Below are 23,650 nucleotides of genomic sequence, written 5' to 3'. Positions count from 1 at the left end.
GTTTTCTGGGGACACTGAGTCTGCCTTCTCCCCAGATTGCTGGCTTTCTGATTAAGAGCAGTGTTTTCCATTTCTACCAATGGAAAATCATGTATTGATTTTTGAGCGGCGAACAGCCGGACCTGAGTTCTATAACAATGCTTGCGCCCAAACAACCCCCAGAGAAGCCCTCGTTTTTGCGTTCCAGTAGGACTTTGCAGCCAGAGTCAGCCAGAGTCCATTTCTGGGAGCTGCCAGCAAGCAGTCCTAATGATGGAAGAGATCTATGCCCACTCAGTGGGCCCGGTACAAGGGGTCAGGGTCCGCTTCTGCTATGGTGGCATGAGCACCTCGGGGATGACTCTGCCGGAGACAATCACACACTCGGGACAAGAAACAACTCACCAAAGGCACTGACAGTGAACGTGGGCAGGCGGGTCCCGGAGAGGAGCAGAAACTCGGGAGAAGGGGCAGCTGAGGCGAGGGTCCCAGATGGGCAGGTCCAGCCTGAGGGCAGCCGAGGCTGCGAGGGGAGGTGAAGACACTCCTGGGTGGAGGGTGGGACCCGGCTTTAGCCAGGGAGCTGGGAACCTCTGAGAGGTTCTAGGTCCCGTGGGTGGCAATTCTCTGCCTGGTTCGGGTCTTAAACCCCATGCTGAGGGCAGGGACCCTCAAGGAGGCCGAGCAAAACCCCTCACTTTCGGGGATAACAGGCAGAGAGAAGGAACCCGAGGGTTTCCGGGCGGCACCTTGGGGTGGGGGTGAGGGGTCTCAGAAGCCACACAAGGGGCGGCGGGTGCTGGGGTCTGGGGACTCAAGCCCTGTCGCTGGCCCACATCCGACGCCCTGTCCCTCCTGCTTGGGGGGGCCGGTCACCATCAAAGAGCCTGGCCTGTCTTCGCCAGAGCAGCAGTCAAGGGGGATCTGGGGCGAACAGGCACCACCTTGGGGGAGGGAATCCCCAGAGACTGAATGGGGGAGGCAGCCCAGAAGCAAAAAGAAGAGGAGGTGGGGGGGACCCAGGACATGGATTAAGGGAGAAACGCAGAGATCGGGACATCAGCCAAGGCCGGAGAAGTGTCCCGCCCAGGAGCTAGAGCTCACAGCTTCCCCTGGCCTCGGGTCCCAGCTACGGGGGGTGGTCAGCAGCCCTGCAGTGGGGCTGGAGGTAAGTTCGGTGCCAGGACCAGGGCAGCAGAGGGGCCGGTGGAGGCAGGGGTGAGACTGAGAAGATTATGGATGCTGGGCTCCGATTTTAGGGGTTTTAGTCTTTAGGGTGTCGATGAGTGCTTCTACCTGGAAGCTGGATGAGGAGCCGCGAAGGAAGAGAAAGCGGGACGGTGAAGGGCCTGAGGCCTCTTCCAGGTGTGAGGGCAGGTGCTCCTGACCGGCAGGGACACACACGGCAGCAGCAGGCAGAGGGGACTGGGGCGAGCCCTCCTCCCGGGGCCCTGAGGGGTGAGCCTGGGCGGGGGGCCCTGGAGGCAGCGCTGCCTCGTAAGCCAGCAGGACTCAGGATGCTGTGTGTCACCCTGGTCCCGGCTCAGGTCCACCTGGCTCAGGTGAGTGACAGGGAACCCAGGGGAGTTTTGGCCCAGGCTTGGGTCAAAGCATTAGAAGGGATAGAAGTCCCCCCACAGAACTCAGCAAAGGAGACCAACCAATGTGAACAGGGGGTACAGAGGGGGGCACTCAGATCCACCTAGAGGTTGAGCCCACACCAACGGTAGAGAATTTAGGGTCATATCACTTTTCAGAGAGTGACTTAAGCGGGTTCCCAGGGAAACTTTAAAATTTGGGTGGTTGGGTGTACAGATAGGTAAAGACTGCGGGGGTAATTTTCATCCCAACATTTTATTATAAAAACGTAGCTAGGGACTTCCCTGGTGGCGCAGTGGTTAAGAATCCGCCTGCCAATGCAGGGGACACAGGTTCAATCCCTGGTCCGGGAAGATCCCACATGCCGCGGAGAAACTAAGCCCGCGCCTAGAGCCCGTGCTCCACAACAGGAGAAGGCACTGCAATGAGAAGCCCGCGCACCGCAAAGAAGAGTAGCCCCTGCTCACCGCAACTAGAGAAAGCCCGCGCACAGCAACGAAGACCCAACGCAGCCAAAAAAAAAAAAACGTAGCTAGGTACCCTTTTAAGGATATCCTAATCTATTCATTTTGCTACTTTCTAAAAGTAACTACTGTGTCCGTCTTATTTTTTCATCCTTTCATTTCATATATAATTTATACCCCCCCTTCTCCCCCTATTTGCAGAAAGGTTTTGAGGCCCCTGGGAATTTCCACCTGTCAAGAGCACTTGTGGTCAGAACACAGAGGTCTTCTGTCCCCCGTGTAACAGGAGGACGGCTACTCTCCTCCTCGCTCGGTACCGCCATAAATGTGTACTTCAGCTTCCACTACAGGAAGAGAACTTCAAACTGCTCTATGGAGCTGGGAGGAAATGGCCAGGCAGAGGGCCAGCGGGGGGGCTTGAGTCTGAGCTCCCTCAAGACCAGGCTGTGTGAGCTGGAGGAGAACGCTAATCTCCTGACCCACTCCATCTCTGTATGAGTTTCCTGTGGCTGCTGTAACCAGTGACCACAAACTTAGTGACCCAAAATAATCCAAATTCATTATCTTACCGTTCTGGAGGTCAGAATCCGAAATGGGTCTCACTGGGCTAAAATCAAGATGAAAACTCTCAAGCAGGGCCGGTTCCCTCTGGAGACTCTAGGGGAGAATCCATTCCTTGCCTTTTCCAGTTTCTAGGGGCATCTACATTCCTTGGTTCATGGTCCCTTCCTTCATCTTCAAGCCAGTAGCATATCATCCTCAATCTCTCTCTCTCCCTGATACTCCTGCCCCTCTGTCGTAAGGACCCTTGTGATTGCATTGCATCCACCTGGATAATCCAGGATCATCTCCCATCTCAAAACCCTTAACCCGTCTGCGGAGTCCCTTTTGCCTTGTTTAGAGGATTCGCACATGGACACCTCTGGGGGTGGTTATTTTCCCTCCCGCATCTTCAAAGTGGAAATGTCTATCTTGCAATGGCTGCCATGATGATTAAAGGAGAAAACACACGAACCCTGGCAAACTGGACAGGAGCCTGTAAAGCGCTCATGGCAGGTGATTGTGGCTCCTTTCTCTACCGGGCATGATGTCACTTTATTATTGGCTGATGGTCCCCCAGCCCCCCACCAGGAAACGTCACTCCCACCAGGGTGGGGACCGCTCTGTTCACTGCTGCATCCCCTGTGCCTGAGAAGAGCACAGCACACCGTAGGTGCTCAGCATTTGTTGAACGAATGAATTTTCTTTTTTTCATGACGACAAGCAGCAGTGGTCCCCCGGTGAAGACCCTGCCAGGCGCAGGGAGCTCTCCCAGAGCTTCTCGGTGAGGTTTATGTGTGCACAGCGGGCTGGTGTGGCTTTAACCCTGACATCTGGACATGCAGATCGGGGAGTTGGGACGGTTAAAGGGTTCTGTTGTCTCACGGCACGCTCAAGAACGACAAGGTCCTGCTTTATGGACAACTTTGAAATAGGTACCTGCAGAAATTTGGGTTTTTGCAGTTACATGACGTGTGATTGGGATATAGGAATGGAAATGAAAAAGTGGAAAAGAGCATTTGAATGACTGAACGCTGAAGAACTGGTCTCTAGCAGCACGTCCACAAGGGGAGTGCGGCCTTTCTAATACTGCTGTCCACCCCCCAAGAGGAGGGACAGGGCAGGTTCCGGGAAAGAATACCCCTCCGGGGCACTCAGAAGCGGGGGGGTCTCACTGCGATGCATGGGAAGCTCTGGTGCCAAACCCTCTCCTGGCCTCAACTGGGTCTTCCCCGAGCAGTGCAAACGCTGTGATGCTTCAGGGAAGCATCGTGAGACACCCCCCCCCCCACACCTCCACCCACCACCACAGACCAGCCCCTGGTGCTCCCGCAGGCCCCGAGGGATGAAGGCCTGGCAGGCGCTCAGACATGGTGTGATCTGCCGGTGGCCCCTGCGGTCAGCACAGTTCTTTCCTGGCAGGCCCGAGGGTGGCCGCTGTGGGCAATGTTCTGAAAAGGGATTTTAAGCCCCAGGAAAATGGTGGTTTCTTTGTGGCCCTGTAAAAAGAACAGGCTTTGGTTGTGTCCCAGCTCTGCCACCTCCTGGCCACGTAACTTTGGCCAAGTCCACACAGCATGAACATGAACCTTTAACAATTCTCACGTGTAAATGTTGGCAGGGGGCGGGCCATGGGACCTAGTTCTCAGGACCAGACAGCCCCATGTAAACAAAGGGCCAGACCCACAGTGATGCTCAGAGACATAGGTCCCCTACCCCCCTCACAGAGGGTGCGGATCAGCTCCCGGAAGCAGGAGCCTTTGCCGCCCACAGCCTGACCTCTGCAAATCCCTCCATGTGCCTACCACCCGGTCCTGGGCCCGGTGGACAGCGGCCTGTTTATCAACAGGAAAGGAGGACAGCAAGCCGGCCGGGGATCCTCAGGACCACAGGGGCCGAGGCCATTTGATGTTTATGGCCCCGTGGAAGCTTCCACAGAAGCAGTATCTACCATCAGAGGGCCAGCTGGCCAGGTCTGCTGGGAGACGGGGGGTGACCCTTCCACTGTCTCCTTTCTCCGCCACACGGTGCCTTAAAGTACCCTCTGACCCATTTTCCAGAGCTCAGCCCTGACCTTATGAGGGCCCTGGCTTCAGAGTCAAGAGAGGGGCTCTAGCTGCCTGCAGGACAGAGACTCAATTCCAACCTGGCCTTTGGACCCCAAGCTCTATCCTCTGGAACCCCCTGGCGTCCTGGGCGATGCCTGAGGCGTCAATGGGTGCCCTGAAGGTTGAATAGTCTTCCTCTGACCTCACCAAATCCAGTCTCTCCCCTTGCTATCAAAATAGGGCAAACCCCACATATCCTCCCAGAAGCCTTCCGGACCCCGTCTCCCTCCCCAGGCTGAAGTTCCGCCTTCTCTGGGCCCCCAGAGCACTTCCTGTGTCTGAAGGCAGGAGGGCACTTCTGACTCTGCACTGGGGCCCACACACATCTGACTTGCGTGATTTTCCTGAGGGTAGAAACTGGGTTTGACTCAAACTGTGCAATTACAGCATCTGCTCAGCGTCACGGTGCAATAAATATTTGTTCGAGGGCGGCAATGAACGCAGTCAAAGCTCATTAGTTAAGTTAAATAAAGAATGTTTTAGATGATAAGTCATACGTATTAGCCAACCTTTTCTGGATGCGTAGTCATGAGGAATTAAAGCTGTGATGCAGGGAGAAAGGCAGGACTGTGTGTCCCGGCGGGTGTGGTGGTGGGGAGGCGGGTGCAGACAGAGCGTCATCTGACACCAGTCCCCCTGTTTGGATTAAGCCACTCCAATAAGTTCCGTTCAGCTAAACATGGGTATTTTCACAAAGGTTAAACTTTTTAAAAGCTAGAAGGGACATTCGTCTGGTGAGGGCCTATATAAAGGTTCTTAACTGGTTCTAAAGTTCCATGAATGCTTAACTTCATTTAAAACATTCACAAGTGTACTGAGATTTACTAGTGCCTGACACTGTTGTGACCACCCTGCAATAAAAGTAACTAGTTTAATCCTAAAAACAACCGATGAGGCAGGCCCTGTTACATCCCCAATTTACAGAAAAGGCACCGGAGGCCTGGAAAGTGTGAATCTGCCCGAGGTCACACAGCTGGGATGAGGGGTCCAAACCAGCCAGGTGGCTTCCTATTCTCATCCGCTGCACAGGTTACACCTGAACTTACAAATAACACTGTTTTTGCATGGAGTTCTGTACATTTGTTTTTGTTTGTTTGTTTGTGTTTTGGGGTATACAAAAGAATTTCTTTATTGCCTTGCCAGGCAAAGGGGGACACAGCGGTCTTGTGCCCTCAAAAACTGTGTGTCCCAACCCAGGGGTTTGGTGAGGAGTTTTATAGCAATGGTTCAAGGGTGGGGTTGCTGATTATTATCAGGGTGTGTGCAGGGCCTGCACTCCTTTAGTCTGGCCTCAGGTAGTCTCCTGATGAGCTTCTCTGGTTCTTGAGGTTGTCAGACTGTGACCTTCTCTGGAATGAAGAACGCTTCATCAAGTACTTAACATCTTCCATTTGTTGGGGATTTTAGTTTTGTAGAAGAGCTCAAAGATATTGTCATGTGTATCCTTTGAGGCGGAACCAGGACCCTGCCCCAAGGCTGCACTATTGTTTTTTGACTGCTTCTCCCTTGTCTCTGCATCACCTCCTTTCCCTGGTCAACAGCTGTTTGAACCTGCCCTTTGGAACTTAGGGAAGGTCATGGAGGCTGAAACCTATTTCCTACAAACAAGAAACAGGAGACACAAACAGGCTTCTGTGGCTAGGAGCCCCACAAGGTCCTGCTTGGTTTCAAGAGGAAACCAGGAAAAAGGCAACATTGCTGCTAACAAAGTCCTAAGGAAAGGTGTTCCTTCACAAATGGGTTTGGACGAGGACACTGATTTTTATGAGGAAGTTACATCAGACCATCAATAAACTCTTTTAAGATTCTTCCATCCAAAGTTGATCTTTTCTGTATTCTTTATTGGTGTTTATACCAATTATCTGTTCCTTAAGAATGTGAAAGAAGTTTCTGGTAAAACTTTCTCTTGAGACTGATGGGGGTGTGTTCGGGGCAAGCTGCTCCAAGATGTGCCACCCTGGCATGTGGATTATTTACAGCTGAAAAGAAGCAAGACCCAAAAGACTCAGGAAGAACCTTTGAACTTCACCCTTACTGCCTAAAATATTTAAGATAGAAAGCCTGTTCCAGGAAGGAGTTATCACCATAGATAACTGTAGTAAAGTACTGAACTAAGTGTGGTAAACAGGGAGGAACCTAGCAAGACCCATCCGATCAAATACATTTGTTTTTTTTTTTTTTAATTTTTTTTTTTTTTTTTTTTTTGGCTGCGTTGGGTCTTCGTTGCTGCACGCGGGCTTTCTCTAGTTGCGGAGCACGGGCTCTTGGCACGCGGGCTCAGTAGTTGTGGCTCACGGGCTCTAGAGCGCAGGCTCAGTAGCTGTGGCGCACGGGCTTAGTTGCTCTGCGGCATGTGGGGTCTTCCCGGACCGGGGCTCGAACCCGTGTCCCCTGCATTGGCAGGCAGATTCTTAACCACTGCACCACCACGGAAGTCCCACATTTGGTTTTTAAAACAGCATTTCATTGCTAAGTAGTTTTGCAAACCACTGACCTAACCCAGACTTACATTTTATAGATTAGGACACTGGGACCTAGGGACAGGGGCTGAATGGCGGATGCAGGGCAATCCCCGTGAGACCACACCACCCCCTGCTCCAAGGAGGCGCTCTGCTCGGGAGCCGAATAACAGCGTGACCCAGAGGACAGGGCACGGGCAGATCTTGGTCTAATACTGGCCCTGCTGCTCACATTCGGTGTGGTCTCCTCCCGGAACCTGTTTTCTGTGGATCAGGGCTGTCACGGCACCTGCCCCCTGCCCAGTGAGGATGATATGAGGTCATTTGCATTCACTCAGAAAGCCAGGCAGCTTCCTCGCCCTCTGGACAATCAGTGGGGAGTCTGGGAGGCAAAGCTGAACTGTGAACTCATTTCATGGCCTCACAAACCTCCAGATCAGAGAGGGGAGTGGGGCTGACATTTAACCTCATCTCATTACCTGGGAAGAAACCCAGAGGCACAGAGGGATGCCACCCTCCTGAGCACTTCCCAACATGGGATTTCAGGCAGACCAGACCAGGCAGGAAGACAAAACAGGAAGAGTTAGCAATGCAGGGACGCAGCTGCTACCCACCAAGGTGAGATGCGTCTTCAAAACGGAGGTGGCCACACCCTGAGTCAACTCCAAACCACAAAAGGATGTGTGAACAGCTCCAGGTTTCCTGACCACAGCGAAGAACTGGACATGCAGCTCACTGGGTGGGGAGCACTGCCCACCGGGGGGCAGGAGGGGACCAGGCTGTCCTCAACCTCAGGGAAGAAACCAAAGACCAGAGGGACCCAGACAGACATGTCCCCCTGCCCAAGGGACCCAGACAGGCATGCACCTGCGCCCAGGGTGCTAAGTTTGCTGAGGGACCCCAAGCTGCACTAGCCCCCCCTAGATGGCTCAAGTTCTGATGATAATTCTATGGAATTATCATTGTTCATCACTGAATACAGGATACGGTTTCACAAGCGACACACTGCTGAACAACACAGCTACTGAACCACGAATAACCATGTATGTGCCCTTTCAGTGGTGATTTCAGTTTCACAAATAATCATGACCATGAGCATTTCACACCTAGTAAGACCCGGGCAGACAGCTGGGTGATGGCGCAAACACTGCAGGGGCCCCCGGCCTAGTAGCGTCGGGGTCGCTCACTGAGAATCATTTCTGCTCTTTGTAACTCCAGCTGCACTTGTATGTAACTCAGTACAAGGGTAGACACCTGTTGATTCTCTTACACATACAAAAAAAAGGCTTCTTTTAAAGAAAGAAAAGGACAGTGGATTTCATCAAAGGTTTTTACTTCGGCTGCTTTAGGACCTTGACTTTCTGCTTTCTGGTTCTGAACATGGCCTAGCATTTCTCAGCACTGGGAGGGGACGCCCCGGGTTCCTTCTATTTCCTAGTCCCGGTGGATTCAGGCGAGACCCTCGCAAACTCACCCATTACCCACCAGACAGGAGAGCTGCGAGGCGGGCAGGCTGCAGGATGCAGAGCTCGGGGCTTCTGCCCGTGTGGCCTCCGATCTCAGAATCAGGCAGGGCCTTGGTCATATGACAGAGCGGCTCTGCAGGGCCCCAGGATCGGCAAACAGCTGTCAAGGCTTAGCAGTGACCAAATAAATAAGAAAAGCTATCGTTGAGTTTACAGAGCAGCACTATCGGTTCTTCAAATAACAAACCCAAACGGAAGTAAATGAGGGGCCGGGGCATGCGTGGAGGTGGTAGGGCAGGGAGGGCAGCATCTGTAAAGTGTTTTTCGGGCACAGGAATCCTAGTCTAGCCTGGCACACCAGCTGCGCACAGAGAGGTCGGGACTGCGGGTCGAGGATGTGCATGCCATTTCCAACCACACTGGGCAGTCGAAGTGGACAGAGCTAAAGGAGTCAGCCCGTTCACAGAGGTGTGAGCAGACTACACGTGACAAATGGTCTCCAAAGCCCTGCGTTTGCGCATGCGTGTGGACACACACACACACACACACACACACACACACACACGCACAGTGGTTAGTGTTGCGCCGTTCAGCCGGGAGGCCGTGGGGGGAGGTCCTGGCAGCCACATGCACCGGCACTCCTGCAACAGGACGCGTCCTCAAGCCACCGACAGGAAGGGGAAGAAGAAGAAGTCGAAGGCGAACTTCACGGCGCCGTGCACGGTGCTGCGCCAGTCCCGCTCGACCTTCACGAGCCGCCTGGCTGGTGAGAGCTGCGCCATGCAGTTGAGGCAGCTGATGGCCTTGAGCTCGAAGACGGGCCACTTGCTGCCCAGGCGGCCCTCGAGGACGGTGCTGAACTCGATGACGCTGCCCTGGCGCAGGCGGAGCAGCACGTCCTTGAACTCGCTGCTGGCCCGCAGCACGATGTCCTTGGTGACGTCGTCCTCCTCGGGGCCGCGGGTGCCGTTGGCGCCACTGTAGGGCATGCCCACGGTGAGCTCGAACTTGTGCCGGTCGAACTTCTTGATGTGGCAGGGGTGCTTGGCCAGGAGCTTGAGGCGGCAGAGCTCCTCCTCGGCCGTGGCGACGTTGCCCGAGCTGCAGGACGGGTAGGCCTCACCGTAGAGGCAGCGCACCCAGTCGCCGATGAAGAGCGGGAGCATGTTGATGGCCGACTCGGCGCTGTTGTCGATCTCCGTCACGCGGACATACTTGAAGCGGCCGGTCCACGTGACCCTGTGGCCCTCCAGGTGGCTGCACAGGATCTGGGTGCGGGCCATGTTGGTCTCCTTCCAGGCCCTCGGCCCGCACAGGAAGCCGTACTGCTGCCAGGTCAGCGTGGAGTTGTAGACCTTCATGCCCTCCGAGCGGTACACGTAGAACCAGCAGAAGAGCACGATGGCCGTGAGCCACACCAGGATAAGCTTGACCATGGAGCTCCGTGTCAGGGACTTGAACATCTCCACCACGGAGAAGCTGGCCTTGGTCCACCAGCGGACCAGCAGGGGGATGCTGCAGACCACCACGGTGACCGCAATCTTGGTGAGCTCCAGGGACAAGAACCAGTGGGCCAACCGCACCACAGCCATCAGCGCCAGGCCGGCCGCCAGGATGGGGAGAGCGAAGAGGAAGAGGAAGTAGCCGATGGATGCACGCACCAGCCCCAGGCCAGTGGACTCGAGCAGGATGACCACGGAGAGCTCGCACCACATGAAGCAGACCAGGTAGGGGACCAGGTAGCAGTAGGTGCCCTTGAAGTTCCTCAGCTGGGCCATGCGGAAGAAGAGGTACAGCAGGTATACATAGAGCAGGCAGGGGAAGCTGATGTTCAGGACGATGAAGTGGCCGACGGGCACTGTGAAGAAGGTCTGGCCCAGGAGCTTCAGGTAGCGCCAGTCGACGGGCACGGTGGGCAGAAGGGAGAGCAGGCCGGCCGCCACCTCGGTCACCAGGGCCCTCCTGGTGTAGGGCTCGGCCGAGGTGCTCAGGCTCATGTAGCTGGTGACCGTGAAGAAGACAGACACGACGGCCAGCTCCGAGCAGGGGATGCAGTCCTTGCTGGCGATGGGGAAGGAGAAGATGACGAAGAAGACAGACAGCAGGAAGTGGACGTAGGGCTCCAGGTGGTTCCAGCCGAAGTTCCCCTCGGCCTGCTCCACGTCCAGGTTGGGCTCGAATCGCAGGAGCAGGCTAGTGAGGGCACGGAAGCTCTCCCAGGCCTTGCTATCCTGGAAAACCTTGAGGGTGCAGATGACCATGGAGATGAAGGACAGGTAGAAGACGACCAGGGGCACGAAGAAGGCGAAGAAGTCGATGGTGAGGTTGCTGACGATGAAGAAGAAGACCAGGGCGTTGATGTGGTGGGTAGGCACGAGGGTGGACAGCCAGTGCACGCCCGCCCGGGACGCCACATCAATCAGGTACTCTTTCAGCTCCATGATGACGTGCAGCGGGTATCTGACCACCTGGGAGGAGGGGTGGAGACAAAGGAGGGGCGCTGGAACGCAGCCAGGGTGGGAGCCCGACTCTCTGCCGTGTCACTGCTCTCTGTCACTCACCCCCACTGCCCCCGGCTCCGGGCAAAGTGAACTCACCCGCCGTTTCAGCCACGGCCGGGCCCTTGGTCCGCACGGTCCTTCCACCTGTAACACCCTCTGCAGGTGGCAATGCTCCACGTGGTCTCACGAACCTTCCCTCGATCCCGCCCAATCCTGCAGGGCCCGGCCTCTCCCTCCCGCCCACCCCTGACTCCCAACCGTCCACCAGGGTCTCCAGACTTAGGAGGGCTGGTCTTCCCTGCGAGACCCGGGGCGCCTGGCAGAGCCCACCTGGCCCCCTCTTCCCTCCCCACGGGCCTCACGCTTGCAAAGATGACAGAGCGCCGGGCTGCCTGCGTCTCAGTCACCCCTGTGGAGGGGACTTCACCGAGCCTCGGCTGCTCACCCACCCACCAAGCGGGAGAGGAACCGCTGCTTTACCGGCCTACGCTGGGCTCTGACCGTCCCGGAGCGGGAGCGGGGACTGCGGGAAGGAGAGTTCGGCAGCCATGTGAATGGAAACGGTTCAGCTGCGACGGGGCGGGTGTGCGTCTTCACTGTGACAGGAGGCCCGACGCCAGCCGCCTGCACCACCCACCCCTGCACACCCGACTGCTCAGAACAGACGCACAACCCTCACAGCCACGTTCAAGGGCAGCACCGCTCCCTGCCTTGGGTCCCACTCCCCCGGCCTGTGCTCACTGCAAAGAGCCGCAGAAACCCTCGGCCTTTTCCGCAACAGAAGACGAATGAGGGGCTGTGAGGGAAGCAAGGGCGATTCTGCCACCCAGGGTGGCCCCTATACCGGCCTGGTTCTCTGTGCAGAACCCCGGAGGCTTCCAGCCCCACCCCGGCTCCGGGGAGACGGGAGGGAAGCCGAAGGGGGTGAAAACAGAAAGTAGCCGTGGGCAGTGCCAGTGCTCACTCGGGGTGGCAAGGAGGACCACACCAGGGACCGGGTCCTTGCAGAGGGCACCCACGCCTGGGGGCAGCAAAGCCCCGCTGCGCCCTGTCAGCGCCTGGGTGAGGTGGGCAGCACAGCCTCCACCCACACCCTGGGGACAGACTCGCTCTGCCCCACCCACCAGAGGGCCGAGGAGGGGCAGGGATCCTGGGGGTGTACCACTGAGTGACAATACTGCGGGGTGTGGCCGTCATCTGCCCAAGAGCCGCGGCTGGCAGGCAACTCAGGATGACCAGGACCCCCGGGAGCCGCCAGGAGAGTGAGTTCTCCAGATGAGGGTGACCCGGGCTCACAGCGGAAACAGGAGCGTGTGAGACTGTGTGTGTGTGCATGCACGTCTACAGACACACACGCGCATGTACACAGAGCTGCATTCCTCCTTACGTGTTTGTGACGGTCCACTTACTCTCTGTTTTAGAATGAGCAAGAAAATGAACAAACCAGTAAACCAACTAAGGGCTCCCCCAGCTCACTGGGGCCAGCTTCCCAGAAGCAGACACAGCACTCACCCCATCTGGAGGCGGCGCTAGGGGACATCGGACGCCATAAGGTTAGCCTTGGTGGGGATTTCTGACACTTGCCAGACAGCAAACCAGTGCCTCTGGCTCCGGCTTCCTCTGGGAGGGGCCCCTTCGGCCCAAAGCCAGACCCACCAGCTGAAATGCAACAGCGATGGAAAGAGCCCGCGTGTGCGTCAGCTGCGGCCTCTCGGCTAATCCCTGTGGACAGGGCCTTTCTAACCAGACAGACGAGAGGCGCCCCAGGGCGGCTGTGCCCACAGCCGTTCTCTCTCTGCACAACCAGCACCGGACAGCTTTGGGGGAGCTAGCCTGGAGGTACCCAAGTAGCTGGGACCTTAAAACTAATCTGAAATCCTGTCCTAATGCTCAAAACAATTCACACTATTTTTTTTTTTTTTTTTTTTGCCCATAAGGCCACAAAATCACATGGTTGAGAGGACCTTTAAAAGACACAAAGCTTCTAGAACCTGATGTCCAATGGTGCCAGCCTCTGCCTGCACAGTGAGGCACCTGGGCCACCATGCCAGGAGTTCTCTCCTTTTAAGGTCCCAGTTCTGTCCCTTGTAGCTTCTACCCAAGCCCTACTTCTTGGGGCCCCACCAAATTGTGAGACTAGAAACCTTTTCTGTAGAGAAAGCCCAAACAAATTAAAATGAACTTATGTTTGAGCAGGAGAGAAATTTTAAAAAATGAGTAGGGGGACTTCCCTGGTGGTCCAGTGGTTAGGACTCTGCGCTTCCGCTATCAGGGGCACAGGTTCGATCCCTGGTCAGGATCCTGCATGTTGCGCAGCGTGGCCAAAAAAAAAAAAAAAAAAAAATGAGTAGGGAGTCAGTTCACGAAAGCACAGGAAAGGGCAACCTGGCCAGGGCTGTGGTCACCAGTCGCTCGGCTAATGTGAGAAACCGAGCAAACAGCCTTTTACAACCGGGGAAGCCAACCAAGGAACCCACCGCTCGCTCAGCAGGTCGACGCAAGTTCATCTCAACTAGACTCTGCTCGGACCTGGGTGAATGTTCATGTGCTGGATTCTCAATAATTTTATACAAAAACGTTATGATTTTAAAATATTCCTGAATTCATCTTTAAGAAGGTTTCATCTGTCACCAAAGGCTTGAGGAGAGGCAGCTCGGAGCCTGGAATGTCCCTGGAGGTCACGTCAGCTCGCAGAGAGGCATGTGGCACTTCCCACTGGGGTGCTGAGGACTCCCCAGGCACGCGTCCTTTCTCTGTCCTCCAGGGCGCTAACAAAGGCTGGAACAGCTTTTAGTTCCAGGAGACACCTGCTATGATTCATCCTCTCTTTTTCCAAAGGCTTTTAATGAGACAAACTGTAAAAGAATCAAAGTGCTCTGACAACTTCAAAAACTGAAGAAAAAAAAAAAGAGCCTTATTTCTTTTTGGAATACTTTAAATCTCTTTTTCCCAAAAAGGACTTTCAGATATCTTACAGCACTGAGCTTGTTACCAGCAAGGAGGGTAACATAACTTGCTGTCCAAACCAGGATGCTTTTGAAAGCAGGCATTATTAGTAATTATGCCAGAACAATGCAAACTACAATGTCCAGGCCAGGACCACCTGGCCCACGGGTCTTCTCCCACTACCCTTTCACCTTTGACCCTCACTGGCATTTGGGGAGCACCTCCTCTTTGCGAAGAACCACAGCAAATGCTCCACCTTCCCTCGCTCATTTTAATAAGAAAACTAATGTCATCTGTGAACACACTTAGCCCAGGCCTGCTTCAATAAGAAGCAGGGGGGCTTCAATAAGAGCCATGACCTCCCTGGTTGGCTTCCTGGGCCATCCCGACCCCGCGTCTCAGAACCTTCACCCTGGACACCCTACCTGCCCTCAGGGACTCTCACTCAGCTCGCTGGTCCTGAGCGTGGCCTTCCCACCCACCTCTCTGGGCTGCAGCATCTCTGTGGAACTTGCTTCCAAGTCGGCCTCCCCACCCACCGAGGGCAGCTTTCTGAGCCTCCATATCCAGGCCCCAGCACGGAGCTTACACTGCGCCGCGTCTGGGACGGCGACACATCAGCACACTTCCTGTCACCAGCCCCGATGCCGCTCGCACACCCACAGCCCACTCTACCACGCTGACGGCAGCTCACACACGTTCCCAGGCAGCTGGGAATGCATAGAACCTGACGGATTCTCGCGTGACTAACGCCAGGACCTCTGTGACGCTTCGTCTGCTCAGAGGCCCTTGTGCTGGCCGGGGCCCTCCTGGCCAGTCATGGTGATGGACCTGTCTGGGGCCAGATAGCCAGACTTCTGTAAATCCTGGTGTTCTCGGCAAAGTGAGATACAGACACAACTAATTCAAGCCCGTGAGCTGAACTGGGGGAAATCTGGTGAAGGGCAGTGTGGCCACATGGTACATCTGCACCCTTAGTCACAACCACGTGACCAGGAAAACAAAAGCTGTGACACCAGGGCCACACGAGCGGCCACTCCTGGCTGTCGGCACGCATCTGGTTAAGCCTCCCTCGCTCCCTGATGTCACTGCTGCTCGCTGGCCAACGGTGTAAGCGCACGCTCCACCCTTCAGGTCGGCCCTCGGTCACGTCCCTGCCACTCTCTCCGCACCGCACCCGGCTTGCTCCCTGAGCCCCTGCAGATCCAGATAAACAGGCACCACTGCAGGGGCCTCCTGGCCGCCTGAACACAGCACTCTGCTTTAGGGAAAAGGCATATTCGAGGAACTGACCTCCACTCTGTGCCATAAACGGATAATTTTTCAAAACGACAAAGTCTAAGTGAAAGGCGGCCTCCAGTGCGCGGCACCCTGTTCCCCCGACGGCGTTTGGCAGGGAAAGATGAGAAGGTGCCTGTGCTTGTCCATCACCCACTGAACCTGCCCGCCCCGACAGTGCCCTTGGTTTCAGAGCCTGAGCGCACGTGAAAGGCCTCCCTTCACAAGGACGCGTCCTTACGCAGTTATGGGGACGTCCCTGCAGGACGGGCCTCCGCAGGGACAAGCTACACAGTCCCTGAGGCCCCCCACCTACAGCTTCCCAGGGAGCGCTGGGGGGCGCAGGGGGGCGCGGCCCGGGCCGAGAGCCCTCCACGGGCGCCTCCAGCCACGCTCACCTTCAGGCGCAGGGGCAGGTCCTCGGGGCTCTTGCCTGCCAGCTCGTCATCGTCGTCGTCCTGCAGGAACAGGTCGGCGGGGATGACGCCCTTGGCGTACTTCTTGGTGATCTCCACGAAGTCGTCCAGCTCTATGTAGCGCTTGGCTAAAGCACAGGAGAGAACACACGGGGTCTGTGAGACTGCAAGCACTGCCACCCCGCATGGCCAGGCGAGCAGGGGCACGCTGGCTGGGCCAGGCAAACCCCTCCCTGGGCCCGGACGATGGGAGGAGAGAGGCAGACAGGCCTGCCGACGGCCTCCTCCTTGCCTTGGTGATGTGCTGTCCCTCCCCCTCCCTAGCTCTTCAAGCCTAGGGGCTGCCTGAGCCCAGCTCCAATGCTGACTCCTCAGCCACCTTCACCGCCAGTGCCCCTGTGACCCCTTCCCTCCCTCGGCCCTGGCTCCTCACAGCACTGACGCCCTGCAGCCCAGCCCCCTACTAACCCCTCCAGTCAACGCGTATCCTCTGAGGACCTACTGTGTGCCAGGCCTACTGTGTGCCGGGCAAACCTTCATTACCTCCGCCCACCATGTTCTGCCCTCTATCCCCCACCTCCCCACAGCCCATGCTGGGTGCCCCCAGGCCTCTGCCTGTGGCGTCTGCTTGGCCTGGAGCACCACCCGGTGCCCTCCGAGGGCTAGCTGCCTCCTCACCCTCGCTGGCTCGGGCGTCCAGCGTGCTCACAGCCCCCGGCAGCTCTCTGTCCTGCAGGGACTGTCATGCTGCCCTCCCTGTCCCTCCAGAGTGCATGCTCCCAGTGGCAGGGTCAAGATCCCAGAGCCCACAACACTGACACCCAATCAACAGCCCCAAAGGGACTGAAAATCCATCACGCCTCCAAGACCCTGGAGGCCAGGCCTGGACTGGCAGGAGGGAGCAGACACGGCACGCGGGGTGGTGGGAGAAACAGCACGGCAAGAGGCATCGCAAGCGCAGGACCGGCGGCCATACTCACATTCGCTGCTGACCAAGCGCTCTAGCACCCGCCTCTGCTTCTGCAGCGACTTGGGGACGGGGCCAGGCTGCACCCCTCCGTCTGCAGGGGACAGAGCGGATTGAGAATCGGGGCAGGCTGACCGCCCCATTCCCTGCAGCCCCCCGGAAACCTGCCAGTGTGTCCCGGGGACTGCAGGGCCTGGTGCCTCCACGCAGCCCTGGAGGGCAGTGCAAGGGCCACCCCTCAGGACTGTCACCTCTCAGCTTCCGCCCTCAAGGGTGACTCAGGCCCCACAGGGCACAGCCCATCCCCTGTACAGGCGCAGCCTTGGCACTGGACGGACACACCACACCCTCCGGTCAGCCGAGCCTGTCCCCATACACCTGTGCTGCTAGCGTCGTCACTTGGCGTGATGCCCCCTGGAGGAGGAAGTGCCCGCCCCTACCGCCACACCCCCAACCTGGCAGGCATTCACCCAGCTCCCCCGCGCCGGGCTCCGAGGTGCACCTCTGCAGGGGCGGGGCGGGCAGGAGTGGGACCAGAGTGCAGACGGTGACAACGGGAGAGGAGGGGCACTGGGACTGAGAGAGGCCACGGGAGCCCCGAGCGGAAGTGGCCAGTGGGGGCGGGACAGCACGTGCGGGTGGCGCTGAGGCCTCACGGGGTCTCGGGCTCCACACGAGGCAGCCGAGCCTGTCCAGTCAAGCACGCCTCTCGGGGGTGCTGCCACCCGGCCACCTCTGCTCGTCAGAGGGGCAGGTCAGACAGGAGTCCTGCCCTGAGCTCCCCGGAGAAGGGGCGGTGGTGCCCACCCAGCAGTCCTCTCTGATGGGTCGGCAGGTAGCTCTAGCCCCCAGCATCTACCCCTCGGGGCCGGAGAAGGCTGGGCGAAGCCCTGAGCAGAGAGTCATTTTCTGAACAGCGGGAGGCAGGGACTCCCCGAGGTAACGAAGTCACAAGAGTCAGGTGCCCCCCGCGCCACCAACCCAGGGAAATGGAGAGGCCACACCCAGTCAGGGACGCCCGTTCTCCTGCCCCATCTGTCCTTCCGGCTGCTGCCCGTGCCCTTTGCAGAAAGCCGAGTTAGGAGGAAGCAGGGAGGACTGCAGAGGCTGGCGATGAGGTCCGCCCTGGAGAGCCTCTTGGGGGTTCGGGGACCTAGGTCCCTGCCCGCACCTCTCACCCTCCCCGCACTCCCTGTCCCTCAGGAAGAGCAGGACACCATTGGAACGACAAGGCCTGTGGCTCTGCCTGTGGGCAGGAGGGGAGGAAACCCCAAGGCGCAGAGCAAATCACGGGAGCACCAGGGGAAGGGCCTGCTGGGCGCCCAGACCTAGGACTGAGCCAGAGCTCAGGGCACAGCTCAGGGCGGGGACCCCGGGAACAGGAGGATGCCCAGGAAGGACGCTCCCCGGCTCTACAGGACACCTGTGAGGTCCCCACAAGAAGGTGCCTGGAGCCCGCGCTTCGGCTCCCATCGGGAAGCCCCCAGGACTCCAACACAAAGGCCCAGGAGGCCGCACGGCAAGGCCGCGTACCGTGCTCGTTGACCTGGCCCACGTTCTCCAGCAGCTCCGACACGGCCACCTGCTTCTTCTTCTTGGGGTTGAGCTTCCAGTACATGACGAGGGCCGCCTTGCGCACGGCCCGCTCCAGGTCGGTCTCGGAGGAAAGTTGCCTCACCTCCTGCTCGTTCTCGGAGGTGATGCCTGAGAGAGGGGAGGCATCAGAGCCCTCGCCTCACCTGCCCAGAAGCCGTCAGCGACGCCCCGGCCCTGGCCACCCCGCCTGAGGGGGTTGGGAAGGGATTCCTGCAAGCGGCTTTGCAGGCACCTTTGTCACCAGGGCTGAAACGAACATCTGACCAAAAGGGCGTCTGGCCAAAGTCCTGGCCGGTGGGCGGCTCGGCCTGGCCTTTCAGCAGACACTCACCCAGCGGCCACGGTGGCCTGGTGCTGGGCGAGGACGTCCCATCTTCCTGGCTTGCTCCCCTCCCCATGGCACCCTCACAAGGACCCTCTGGTGGGGTGCTGCTGTCCCCGCCTTACAGATGGAGAAACCAAGGCACACAGGGGCGGCCTGGATTGCCAAGGCCACCGAGTCGGAGAGGCAGAGCCGGTCTCAGACCCCAGTCAGTCTCACTGCAGTGAGCGGCCCGCGTGCAAGAGCGGGGCATCCCTGCGTCCACAGCGCCGGCCCCTCCTAGGGCAGCCAGGAGCAACTGTGTCCCTGCACAGACGGCCCTTTCCCAGGTAGGCAAGACTCACCCACGGAGAGACCAGGAGCAGGTCTCATGGGCTGTCAGCAGCTGCCTTTCCCCCTGCTCCCCAGCCACCTGGACGTCAGCATGGCCCTTCCAGGGGGCAGCGAGACTAGGGATGGAGGATTGGGTTTTTTCTCCTTTGAAACATCTCCTCAACTTTCCACCAGAGCCCATGTTTCTTTTATGATCGGTAAGCACTCAACTGTGAGAAGGTGGAGGGTGTGGGTCGCACGAGGCCTGGCCCCCTCCCTCACATGCCCTCTGGTCCTCGGGCCTGCCTTGGCTCCCTCAAGGCCTCTGGGAACCACTGGCTCCAACAGTGAGCTGTGTGGGTCGTACCGACTCGATCAGCCAGTGTGAGGCCATCCTGCCTGCCCTGGAACGGGAAGCTGGCTTGGTGAGAAATTGTGGCTAGCAAAATATGACCATTCCAAGTTGTCAAAGGCATCAGCCTAAGGTCCAGAGAGAGTAGAGTCTATATAATAAATGTTACTTTAAAACATTACAGGGCTTCCCTGGTGGCGCTGTGGTTGAGAATCTGCCTGCCAGTGCAGGGGACACGGGTTCGAGCCCTGGTCTGGGAGGATCCCACATGCCGCGGAGCAACTAGGCCCGTGAGCCACAATTACTGAGCCTGCGCGTCTGGAGCCTGTGCTCCGCAACAGGAGAGGCCGCGATAGTGAGAGGCCCGCACACCGCGATGAAGAGTGGCCTCCACTCGCCGCAACTGGAGAAAGCCCTCACACAGAAACGAAGACCCAACACAACCAAAAATAAATAAATAAATTAATTAATTAATAAAAAATTAAATTATTAAAAAAAAAAAAAACATTACAATGCAAAACCAGAAGAAAAAAATACCAAACTACAGAGCACTTCTCTCTGGGTTTCAACATGATGGGTAATTTCTATCTTTATGTTTTCTATACAGTTCAAGTTTTCTCTGATAACAATAAACACTTCTACAATCTGAGGGAAAAAAGGCCCCTTTCTGACACACACCTTCATCTTTCTTCTGAGGTTTGAACCTTCAGGAAACACTCTTCCCTGACACCAGGAACGAGCCATTTCCCTTGGGCAGGATAACCTAGTAAGTGTCCACACGTGGCCAGGCTACACATCACTGCCCCCCCCCCAACACCCAGACCCGTCCTGGCGGTGAGTGCCAGCCTGAGCGGGTCTTCACTGGCCCACGGTCCCCAGCTTCTCGGCTCAGACTGGATGGAAAGTCAGTTCAGAAAGTGCCACTCTGACCTCAGGCCCCCGTCATGTTCTCCAACTTGGCTCCAGGATCTACTCCTCAATTTGGAGTAGAACCCAGAGGGTATCTCCTTGTAGACACCACCACAAGTTAAAGAGGATGAAAATGGCTTCACTCCCTAAATATCCCATGTTATACTCCAAAAATGTCTAAATGGCAAAGCCACTGGCATAACAGAAACCACACTCATTGCTCAACGGCACTGCCAGCACCAAGTTTTCCTGTTGCTATTTTAGCTGTTAATTTAGCAAAGCAGCACGGCATACCTCATGCATCCCCCCAGGCCTCTTGACCCACCTTTTCTGTCCGCCAGGCACCGGCGGAGAAGCTTGACGGCCTCGCGCCGGCCCTGCTTGGCGGCGAGGGTCAGCCAGTCGACGGCAGTGCAGTTGTTGACCTCTTCATCCCCGACGCCGGCAAGCTGCAGGTAGCGTTTCCCCACCTGCAAGCAGGACCCCGTCACGCCACGTGCTGCAGCGGCCTCCATGCACAGCGCCCGGGCTCCCACTCCACGTCCTGCCCTGACCTGCTCCCCGCAGCTGGGCAACCTCGGGCTCCCTCTCCCTCTCCGCCCGGTGCTCCCAGCCAGAGGGGGGTGTCGGGACCCCTCCCCCATTGATGAGATGAGAGAGGGGGTGGGGGCATGAGGACAGGCAGGAAGCAGAGATGGTATCAGAGGAGGTGATGCCCAAGATCAGGTGGGAGCTGGACAGAGGAGGTGAACACGTAGTGCTCCCCAGAGGGCGGAGGGAAGAAACAAACACACCATGAACACGGAAATGCAACAAACGGGGGCCTGGCACACGGCGGGCACAATCAAGCCAGCTCCCAGCTCCCAGCTTGCAGGCACCAGCTTCTCCCAGACACACCATGCTGCAGGCCGCGGCCTGAGTCTCCCACGGACAGCAGGGCTCACCTCTGTCTGTGCCTTGGGGTCCCCAGCCTTGGCCTTCTCCAGGACCTCTTCAAAGGGGGTGTCCACATCTCCCTTCGCAGGCCCTTTAACACAGGAAAACAAGCAGATGGACTGTCACCAAGCTGGTCCTTGTCACTTGTCTGAGGAGGCGAGGGGACGGCAGGAACAGACTTCAGCCCCAGGTCAACAGCGTGACAGCAGATGCAGAGAGAACGCGCCAGGAGGCTGCTTTCCTGGGAGCAAGGACCACAAAGCTGCCAGGGGGCGGTTCCAGTAGCTGCTCAGAGCTCGTGGTGGGAGACAAGGGACAGAGGGGGGCACCAGTAACCACCGTTGCCCCCTCAGCTCACTGCAGCCAGAGCGGCTGAGCTCAGGCTTGAACGGAGTTCTAGAAAGATCCAAGGGCTCAAGTTCAAAAGCCCCTGACCTGAAGAACCTGCACCCCAATGCCCAGCACCCCAATAAACAAACCAAATTCATGTTTTCCAAGACTGTCGTCTATACACACGAATGATTTTTGGAGGTCATAATCACAGTACATACATTTTGGGGTATATATATATATATATATATATATATATATATATATATATGTATATAAAGTAGTGAATCACAACCAATTTCCCATGTTGCTCTGCAGTGAAATGTACCATTTCAGTGGCTCAGAAATCCCATCAGGGTTCTGGGCCTCTCCTCTCCATCGGACCTTTAGGTTATTCCCATACTCCCTAATTTTATAAAACGGTGCCAGCAAACCATTCTGTGGGTGTATTTTTTATCGGGAGGTCATTCTCCCAGCATAGGTTCTTCAGGTGAATTACTAGGTCCAAGGGTCCAAACGTCATACAGCTCGTGCTATATTTTCTTTGTAAAAAGCTATCCTAAGTTACAAAAGTGTCACGTAACTTCATCGATTTCACTACAGCCTCTCCTGCAGTGAGTAGCATAACAAAGTTTTTTTTAAAAGATCACTTTTTACCAGTCCCTTTCTTTGATTTAAGCAACCAATACCCGGGGCCTATGCCCGACACCACACCTTGCCTCAGCCATTGCCACACCCCACCTTAGCAGGTGCCTATTTGGGACTAACAGAGTCTTGCTCTCTAGACACTTCTGGAAACAGAAGGCAGAATTCAGGGAAACATGAACAGTCCCCAGGAACACCCACCGGATGACCAGCTTTCTCTACCCCTTCATCCAAGCCTTTCCCAGAACCAGGTCCGCCAGGCTCAGAGCCAGCCCCTGTGTGCAGGGTGCCCAAGTCTACGGCACCCAGGAGCCCAGGGGGAGACAGCAGGGCAGGGGCCTAAAGCGACGCAGCCTAGGAGGTTCAAAGGCAGAGAGGTCACACCCAGTTTGGAGAGAACACGGGGGCCAGGCGGGGGTGTCTGGGGACGGCTCAGAAGGAGGATTCTTAACGAGACCCACAGGTCAGGCACCTGTACTGAGACCCTCTTGGTGGACAGCTTGCGAACATGATGATACCTCTCCCTGCGGAGTTCAGGCTGGGTTTCCTTGCCCAGGTCCCAGGGACCTAACCCAGCGATGGCTTCAGGGCCCAGGACGTCCACCCCATCCCGTGGCCCCAGACCTTGGTGCTTCCCGAGTCATCAAGGTCAGTTCTCCCTTTGGCTGCTGTCACCCCCTTCAGCAAGGGCGGGAATGAACTTTCTGGCCAAGGGCTCAGACTAAAGAGAACAAATGGGAAGGGTGGGCTCGCAGGGAAGGAGGGTGTGTGTGTAGAGAAATCTGACCTGCGTGTGAATCTACCCTTAGCGTCAAAGTGCCGCATGACCAAGCGAGAGTCATTTTCAATCCCATCGTCAATATCCATCCAGTAGGACGGTTTATGAAGAATGCGACACTTCGTATTAACTGCCTGGTCCAGAGTTGGCGTTCCCAGTGTGCGTTCCTTTCCCCTCCCCATGTCCCACCTCTTGGCTGACCCCAGGGCCTTCCTGGCTCACTGAGGCCACACTTCCCAGCCCAACACCAGGCACCTCTAGGAGTTCACAGCTCTTTTCTTGACTAACTAAATTCACAAGTCCAAGGTCCTTTTTATTATATCAGAATATGGAAGCTTCAGGCACAGATCTGTTGACTAAAAAGATTATTCTGTTCGTGATTAATTTTTCGCAGACATTGTCCATAGCCTGACATCTCAAGAAGTCTCCTCAATATACAGAATCTCTTTGAAACATGCACCTCCCCTCCCTCATTACTCTGCTTTCCATTTGGCACTGGCAGAAATAGGTCTACAACCACTCAAATGTTGGGCTCATGCTGCAGACCAATCGGGGGGTTCTGGCTTTTTCCATCTAAGGAGGAACACGCACATAAAGAACACCGCCAGAAGCTGGCTGCGTCAGCGGGGACACCGAGGGCCACTGAACACACGAGCTCTCTGCAGGTTTGACTCTCATTCCTGGCCTCTTCCTAACCCTAACCTGATGTCCCCTTTGGGGACCCACCCTCCTCCATTCTCACAGGGT

The 23,650-nt window shown here is 56.7% G+C and overlaps 1 protein-coding gene across 1 annotated transcript in view; it reads right to left on the bottom strand.

Moving 5' to 3' along the window:
- Positions 1-8,465: 8,465 nt before the first annotated feature.
- The window catches only part of WFS1 (wolframin ER transmembrane glycoprotein), a 28,309-nt gene continuing 13,124 nt past the window's right edge, over positions 8,466-23,650 (bottom strand). Inside the window, exons 3-8 of the mRNA XM_068542523.1 lie at positions 21,159-21,241; positions 20,540-20,684; positions 18,257-18,427; positions 16,737-16,817; positions 15,739-15,884; positions 8,466-11,083 (exon numbers count right to left, since the gene is read on the bottom strand). Coding sequence (XP_068398624.1) covers positions 9,275-11,083; positions 15,739-15,884; positions 16,737-16,817; positions 18,257-18,427; positions 20,540-20,684; positions 21,159-21,241 — 2,435 coding nt within the window. The 3' untranslated portion in view covers positions 8,466-9,274. The remainder of the gene's footprint in view (positions 11,084-15,738; positions 15,885-16,736; positions 16,818-18,256; positions 18,428-20,539; positions 20,685-21,158; positions 21,242-23,650) is intronic.

This window comes from Eschrichtius robustus, chromosome 4 (assembly GCF_028021215.1).
Source record: "Eschrichtius robustus isolate mEscRob2 chromosome 4, mEscRob2.pri, whole genome shotgun sequence".
In the NCBI taxonomy this organism is placed as follows: domain Eukaryota; kingdom Metazoa; phylum Chordata; class Mammalia; order Artiodactyla; family Eschrichtiidae; genus Eschrichtius; species Eschrichtius robustus.
The sequence above is the reverse complement of the archived record's forward strand: the minus strand, read 5'-3'. Positions and strand labels throughout refer to the sequence as shown.